The sequence below is a fragment of the Trichechus manatus genome, unplaced genomic scaffold (genome assembly GCF_000243295.1).
Source record: "Trichechus manatus latirostris isolate Lorelei unplaced genomic scaffold, TriManLat1.0 scaffold00184, whole genome shotgun sequence".
NCBI classification, from domain to species: Eukaryota; Metazoa; Chordata; class Mammalia; order Sirenia; family Trichechidae; genus Trichechus; species Trichechus manatus.
In genome coordinates, this window is record NW_004444120.1 from 4,990,628 (window position 1) to 4,999,091 (window position 8,464).

Here is an 8,464-nt window from a genome sequence, read left to right on the forward strand (position 1 = left end):
GGGTTTCTCCAGTCTCCTTTAGGCCAGTAAATCTGGTCTTTTTTTTGTGAGTTAGAATCTACATCCTTCTCCAGCTCTGGCCAGAGCCCTCTGTTGTGATCTTGGTCAGAGCAGTCAGTGGTGGTAGCCGGGCACCATCTCGCTGTACTGGACTCAGTCTGGTGGAGGCTGTGGTAGCTGTGGTCCATTAGTCCTTCAGGTGGAGATTCTTTTGAATAGTATAGTAATGAGGCTTTATCATGAAATATCAACTAAAATTCTAAACTTTTGATTCTCCTCACAGATTTACCATCAAGTGACCGGAAGATATGCAGCTTACCATGATCTTCCAATGTCTTAAATCAGCAACCAATTATGGAAAAGTTCTTCACAACAATGTTTAAAAATTATTTTTCTGCATAATTGCTAAAATTATTTCATTAGAAAAATCAGGGAATAGGTAATTCACTTTTTTGCCTTTAAACTGTCACTGCAGTTAACTCAAAGAATGAAAGAAAGAAAATAAACAAACTAATCCACATGTAGTGCTCATTGCAGGCACATCTGAAGTGGTCTTAATTCCTGAAAGATCTGTGCTATTAATTTTGGGAAAGATCTTTCCTAAAAACTCTGAGTACACTGTTAATGATAGCTTGGACACCATTAAATTCTTAGGGGGAAAAATGTTAAACTGCCCAAGAGCCTGCTGTAGTAGCAAAAAAAAAAAGCAACATCCTTGAACAACTACTGTACCCTAATGACTTCGGAGTCACTAATTCGGCACCCATTTCCTCCCATGAAAATCAGTCTTTAAATTGTACAGTGGCTTTCTTTTTTATTCAGTGTTTTGCTAATGAAATTTTTGGTATTGTTATATGAAACTTTGAATATCAATGAATTTTTTTAAATGAAAAAAGTCCCTGCAGTTTATTTTAAAATAAAACAAAACAAGTTTTAAATTGTAACAAAGACATGTTGAAAAGTTAATCCCTTAAACATACAAAGAGGTTTTGCCAATGACTTTCTGAATCTCTCTAAGAAATTCTACGAGTATATTTCTAAGAGAAAGCACCTCAGGAGATCATCAGTGAGTACAATTTATGTATATAGTCTGAAACTCCTAGGATTTTCTGGTGTATTGAGTAAGGGGAAAAATAGCAAACATTAATATAGCGCTTAATATGTGCCTGGCACTGTTCTATATACATACATCAGCTTATTTAGTGCTTATTTAATACTTACAACAGTAAGGTATTTAATCCTTATAACAATAAGTGCTAATATTATCATCTTTATCACACAAGTAGGAGCCTGGGTGGTGCAAGCTGTTTGCAATTGGCTGTTAACCTAAAGGTTGACGGTTCAAACCCACCCAGCGGCTTTGCAGAAAAAAGACCTGGCAATCTGCTTCTGTAAAAATTATGCCAAGAAAGCCCTAGGGAGCAGAAGATCTATAACACATGGGGTCACCATGCATCAGGGGCCGACTCAAGGGCACCTGACAACAGCTCATTATATAGGTGAGGGATTGAGGCCCAGAAAATATAAGCAACTTGCCAGAGGCCAGGAGCCCTGGTGGTGCAGTGGTTAAAGTGCTCGGCTGCCAACCAAAAGGTCTGCGGTTCAAATCCACCAGGCGCTCCTTGGAAACTCTATGGGGCAGTTCTACCCTGTCCTACAGGGTTGCTGTGAGTTGGAATCGACTCATTGGCAACAGGTATGGGGATGGTAATCTGCTTTGTTGTTTTCTCAGTTTCTTTGCTCTCTGTCTCTTCGAACCTCCCTCCTGCCTCCACCTTTTTTGCTTGCTAGCACCTCTACCACATTATAGAACCTAAGTTTCCTTAAATGCTGATTTTCATCAAAGAGTTAGTCATTTTTTCCTCCCTGAGCGACGGTCCAGCCACGTGTATGCAAACACCCTGAACTGGGAGTGAGAGGTTTTGGTTTCATCTTCTCATCTGCTCAGTTCCAGCCCAAACTCTGCCACTGTGACCTTGGTCCAGTCAGCTCGTGTTTCTTGACCTTGGTATCTTCATCTGTAAAACAAAAGGGTTGTGATAGGTGATACCAAGGTTCTTTCAGACCTAATATTATATTACTCTAAAGATAATTATAACAAATCCAAGAAAATGTTTTATGGCTATTAAGAGAAAATACTTTGGTACTAATCTAAATTAGAATTTGCCTCTCTGGAGTCAGTTAAGTAAGTCCCTCAAAGCGCCTCTCTAACTGTGAATGAAATGCCTAAAATAAGGTGTAAAAGAAATCCGCTTTCCCCCAGTGCCTTAGCAGGATGCTAAACCTTAACTTGTGCCTTTGGATATAGTCAGTGGCTCTGAATGCCACATCCAGCTTCATAATATGTTGGCCTAGGTGCCCACCAACGCCATGACCAGTCACCTTTGCAGAAGGAACATTACAGAAAAATAATTACTTTCCCTCACCTTTGAAGCTATTCCAATTTCACAGGGGTTTCTGTTTTCCTCCCATTAAACTCAGGTGGTCGTTTTAGTTGATCAAGTGAACAGGCATCATTATCTTCAATTTTAATTTATATGAGGCATCCGCTGAAATTGACCTCTGCGGACAATTATAGATTCACATAGGAAATTAAGACTGGTGAGTCCCTCAAACCTATTAGAGGCTGATGAGCATCGCCTCATCTACAGGTAAGTAATGTTATATTTTGGGGGACAATTTATTCCAAGGACTATTGGGCTCTTCATCAGGGATGTCTGCCCCTTCTTACCCGGCTCTTGAAATCAACTAATATAGATGACTTTAATTTGAAGCTCCTGGTAAATTTTGATTGCTATGAAAGCGTAAGAGGAAGAGGTCATTTCTGAGGTGACCATCATTTACTACAAGCAGATTTGTGTGCTTCAGAACACTGGGAGCAGATGCTTTATACAATCAGAAAATGAGTTGCTGTGTTCTGTGTTTGAAGCTTCTAAGTTAATAAAAACAACCACCCACAAATTGTTGGAATTGTTCAATAAAGCATATTAGGCCTTAATGTTATTTTTTAAATAGTCACATAACTTAGGGGCTTAAATGAGACCTTAGGGAATATCTAGCTCAACCCCAATCATTTTTCACATAAAAAAAAAATTCAGGGTGCAAGGTCACATAGAAAATCAGAGCTGAGACCAGGACCCTGATTGTCCCTGCAGCATGGAATATTTTGTAAGAGACAGCCAGGCCTATGAAATTAAAATTTTCTTGCTTTTTATACACCCTGCGATACCTAATATGTTTGTCAGCGTGTAAACTTCAGACTGTTAATAGACTCACTTGTACCAGTAGAAGTCTTCTGAATGGTGTTTTAGAGAAGACCAACCATCAAAATCTAGCCCAAATGAGACATAGTGCCGTTCATTTCTTTACTTTTTTTTTTTTAATTGTACTTCAGGTGAAGGTTTATAGAACAAATAGTTTCTCATTAAACAGTAGTACACATATCGTTTTATGACATTGGTTAACAACCCAACGACGTGTCAATCCTCTCCCTTCTCCACCTTTTTTTTTTTTGGTGAAAATATACATAGCCAAAGATACACCATTTCAAAAATTTCTACATAGTGCAGTTAATTTCATCTCTTAGAATTTCTTGGCAGTTTCTTAGAGAGCCCAAGGACAGAACAGATAAAATACACTTCTACTCCATCCTACTTAGTTCTGCCAAAATATGTTAAAGAAAACTATACCCCAGCTAAGAACTAGTATTTTTCATTTGTACAGATCCTTTCTTCTGATGCTACAGTTCTAAACTAAGCCCCAAAATCTGAATTTCTGAATTTTGGGCCATCTCTAAAATTAAAGAAAAATTAAATAAACTAAAAGAATAAATTATTTTTAATTGAATGTTGCTTTACTTATATAAACTATCAGCCAGGGGGCTTGCTTGGATTCTAGTTTGTCTACAAATCACGAAATAGTTTCATGACTACAATATCTTTACCTCATTCTGGATTATTTCAACACTAGCAGGAAATTAAGACAAATCAGTTCACATAGAAACTAGCTTCTGAGGAGGCTTGTGCCAAAGTGGGAACTGTTACAGATATCTGGAAGTACATCTTCACAGCAGCGTGATACAATCTCTGTCCTGATAAGCAGAACAGTTTGCTCTGTCATACATACATGTCATACAGAAACCAAATCTGCAGAAACCCAATCAGTGTCTTTGGAGAAATCAATTTACTAGTACAGAGGAAAGCCAACATTAATTTTTCTTCATCAACCTGACAGTTTTTTTTTTTTGTTTTTTTTTTGATGCGACAGTAGGGCCGGAATGCAGAGATATAAAGGAGAAGAAAGAATTTGAATAGATCTTACCTTTAAAGGAAATGAAATATTATGCCAGTTTTGGCCCTTGGAAAAAGGTGTGAGGTGAAGTCAATTTCTACATTTGTTTTCCCGTTCTTGCTCAAGAGTCTTGCCTCCCAAAGGAAGATATGTATTTTACAACCATCACCAAATGATCCTTTTCAGAAATGACCACAGGTAACATCTGGCTGGTATATAAAATATGTAGTAAAAATAATCATTTTTAATTAACTAAAACCTGCTCAGGAGAGAGAGTCAGAGGAATATCCATCTGGTCAATTCCTATTTAATAGGGCAAATGAGGATCAGAATGTTTAATGCAATATACGTGAAATACTTAGTGACCTTACAGTGAACTAAAACTTTATTAGGAAGAAGAACAGGAGTGGGGAGGAGGAAAATTAGAATATCGAGAGAGGACAGACATATAATTTGATTTTTTTTTTTTTTTTAAAAGTACATCTCATATTGTAAAACTTAGGTGGTATATAAGAAACCTAGATTTCGTGGCATTAGTTTCAATGGTTCAGTGTCAGGAAATGTTTTTCAATTCATTTGAACAATAAAATGAGGTTACACTTTATTCTGGAGATTGACAAGGAGGATGAAAAGTTTTAAAATGTGGTTATAAGTAAAGGGAAAAGAAACTGGGCTTATTTAGTCTGAGAAGATTAAAGGGTACTTAATGCCTGACAGTCTCAGGAAAAGTTATGTCTGTATTTCATCTTAAAGTCCCTGGGTAATGAAAGCAGTTCGCATCCAACTACTAACCTAAAGTTTGGCGATTTGAACCTACCAAGCAGCGCTGCGAAAGAAAGACCTGGCGATCTGCTGCCATAAAGGTAACACCCAAGAAAACTCTACAGAGCAGTTCTACTCTGTAACAGATGGAGGTCATCATGAGTCAAAATTGGCTCGAGAGCAGTAGGTTATGGGTTATATTAAATCTTCATAAACAACAGTTCATATTTTATTTCCTCCGAATAGGAAGAAATGAATTCATGCTGTGTGGAGCCCTAGTGACACAGCGGTTAAGAGCTTGGCTGCCAACCAAAAGGTGGGCAGTTCAAATCCACCAGGCGCTCTTTGGAAGCCCTGTGGGGCAGTTCTACTCTGTCCTGTACGATTGCTATGAGTCAGAATTCACTCGATGGCAACGGGTTTTTTTGGCTTGGTGAAGTTAGGTTAGTTCCCAGGAAGAACTCCCTTAATGCTCTGGAGTGCGTTAAGAGGGTATCTCTTGCTATTCCCTTCTCAGAAGTAGATTCTCCTTTGATTGCAGTGGTTTAGTTGTGGTGCCAAAGAAGGTGGCTCGCAAACTTGAGCTCACATTACGATCACTAGGAGAGTTTATAAAACACAGAATATTGGGCCCCACTCCCAGAGTTTTTAATTCAGTAGGTCTGCAGTGGAGCTTGAGAATTTGCATTTCTGACGAGTTCCCTGGTGATGCTGATGCTGTTGGTCCAGAAACCACACTTTGAGAACTGCTGGATAGAAAGCCTTGTACTCAATACCTAGATCTACGATTCCAAAGTAAGCGCATCCATTAAACAGTAAAATCCACCAGCTGCAGCACTTCCTTATCATGAAACTTAAGGATAAATATATTCTACTGCTCTTCAGAGCCAAGAACAAAAGAGGGAACAATGGAAATTACCTTATCCCTTAATCTTTTTATTGTAGGCAATGAGCTTGATTAAGCTTTGGAGCCTAGAAGAAACATTTTAGACAAGTTTAGAGTCATTATCCACAAAATCTCCAAAGGATCTCAGCACGCTGTAGAAGTAAGATTCAGCTGTATTTGATTTTCCCTATTTGGAATGCTTTAACTTTTGGTGATGCTGGTATAGTTGTACTTAAAACCAAGAACGATTTTAATGGAGTCCATTCTTTATACTTGGGATAGATAAGATGTTCTAGGAAGGGGATGTTTCACAGATACTTAGTTAGTTTGAAGCTAGTGTGTAGGTGATCTCTAGACTTGGGAGCTAATAAATCATTAGTTCCTTGGTCTTTTCAACACTAAAGGATTTTTTATATTTGTTTTTTTTGCTTTTTAAGTCTGTGCTCTGCCACTACTATACATGGTTAGGCAGGGTTCTTAGTTGCAAACAACCGAACTCCCTTTACTTAGTTTAAGCCGAAAATTTTTTACTTTGAAAGCATGTTGAATATTTTACAGGTGATCCAAGATGGTCAGATAGTTGAACATAGAGGGAGCCAAGCAACAATGATGCCTGAACTACCCTTCAGGACTGCTCTGGTGAACTGCTGCCACCTCTGGGCACCGGCCACCAAGGCCTCTGCTTTCGCTGCCCCTGCAGGCTAGGTCTTTCATTTACCACCGTGGCCAGAGATTATTCTCCTCTGCGTCAGACTCCGGAGTGGAGTGTCTGATTGTTGGAGCCTGGGTCACATAACCTGCACCCTAGCTATAACAGACTGAGAAAGCACGCTTTGGCCTTCTTGGGGGAAGTGGGACATAGTATTCAAAAGATGTTAGATGTTCGCTCATGATGACAGTTGTCAGCTGCAGTATAACCAAGGGGTACTGGTAAGGTGTTTCATACTTTGTTGTAGGAAGGCGCTCATTGCTCCTGAGCGGTAGCCCACCGCCAGTCTGTCTCTGAAGCTGAACTCAAGGCAAAACCACCGCTTGTCTCTCGGGCCCATACATTAATTCTGGAAAAATCCTAGGAAGTCTGTCTGTTTAAAGAGATTTTTACACTCTCGCCAGCAATATGTGACAGTGCCTTTTTCCCAAAATGCTTCATCCTCTATTTTTCTAGACAGTTATCTATTAATTTCCTACTGTGAGGATAAAAGTAGTTTTTCCCCCTTTTTCCACCTCATCTTTCTCCTGAACTCACCTGATTCTTGATGATTATATAATTTTTGTATCATATTTGAAATATGAATTTGAATACTTTGAGTAACTTTATTACATAATTTATTAGCTTCAATAATCTTTCTCTCCTCTGTTCTGCAGGATGAGAAAATCAGCATATTGGCATCACCTCTCACTTTCTTTTCTCCTCCCCTCCAAACCTTTGCTATTTTATTTCTACATCGTTAGAGTTCATAACATTTTAATTCTGTTCTGTGACCATAATCTCCACCACTGTTTGTCACAGTCCTACAGTTAAATGGAGTCCATACCCATGGCCAGTACTTTATTCCTCTGTTTGCTTTCCAAAGTTTGACCTTCAAGAGGATCTTAGGGACTGTATTTCCTAAATTTTTGCAAAATCAAAAGTGAAGGATTAGGGAGGGTCTAGGCTAAGCAACATCAGTCTTAAAAATCAGAACTGGCAGAAAGATCTGTTACCTGGGGCTTTGCAAGCCCGGGAGAGTGGAGAGAAGTCAAAGTGAGAGAAAACCAAAACCAAATCCATTGCCATCGAGTTGATTCTGATTCACAGTGACCTTATCGGATAGAGTAGAACGGCCCCATAGGGTTTCCAAGACTGTAATCTTTATGGAAGCAGGCTGCCATATCTTTTCTCCCATGGAGCCACTGGTAGGTTCAAACCGCCAGCCTTTCAATCAGTAGCCGAGTGCTTAACCACTGAGCCACCAGGCTCCTCAGCGTGAGAGAAGAGGCTCTAAATGTGCCAACAAAGGCTCCGGGCTTGGGATGGATATAGGGACCCAGGTTTTAAGTAGAAGATCACAAAATAAGATGCTAGGAACTGATGGCTAGTCAAATCGTGTTGTCTAGGACAGAGACAATGATAGGCCTGTGTGTTTTCTGTGTATCATGATGGCACATAGGCCTGGACCTTGTAAAGGGACAGGGGCAGAGCAGAGAGTCTTATATTCTTTTTATTATTTCTATCCTTGAAGAGTAAGCCCGTTGTAACCAGCTTTAAACTCTTACAGCATTCAGCACAGTACCTTACAAAGAGTAGGTGATCCACATTTATTTGTTAAATTATGTAATAACTATTACTTCACGTAAATCCGGACAAGGTGTGGTTATAAGATGAGACTGAGCCACAAGACAAGCATAAATAGGAGTGCCATACAGGTAGGCACAAGGATAGCTTTGCTAGTGAATGAAATTCCAAAGTAAATGCATGGTACATATTTTATAGGGGTTTTTCATAGAATAACCCCACCTTGAGTTTGATGCATTTTAAGTTTTTGG

General features: G+C 39.2%; 1 protein-coding gene across 5 annotated transcripts in view; it reads left to right on the forward strand.

The window, feature by feature from the left end:
• Window positions 1-4,681, forward strand: part of DERA (deoxyribose-phosphate aldolase) — a 132,757-nt gene extending 128,076 nt beyond the window's left edge. The window contains exons 9-11 of one of the 5 annotated variants that reach the window (XR_002825770.1): window positions 284-439; window positions 2,482-2,651; window positions 4,267-4,681. Coding sequence is in view for 1 of the 5 variants with exons in the window: in XM_023741598.1 (XP_023597366.1) it covers window positions 284-340 (57 nt within the window). In the remaining 4 variants the exon portion in view is untranslated. Of the gene's footprint in view, window positions 1-283; window positions 889-2,481 lie in introns of those variants that run through there. The other 4 variants (XR_002825769.1, XR_002825767.1, XR_002825768.1 and 1 more) reach the window with 4 other exon arrangements.
• The last annotated feature ends 3,783 nt before the right edge of the window (window positions 4,682-8,464 follow it).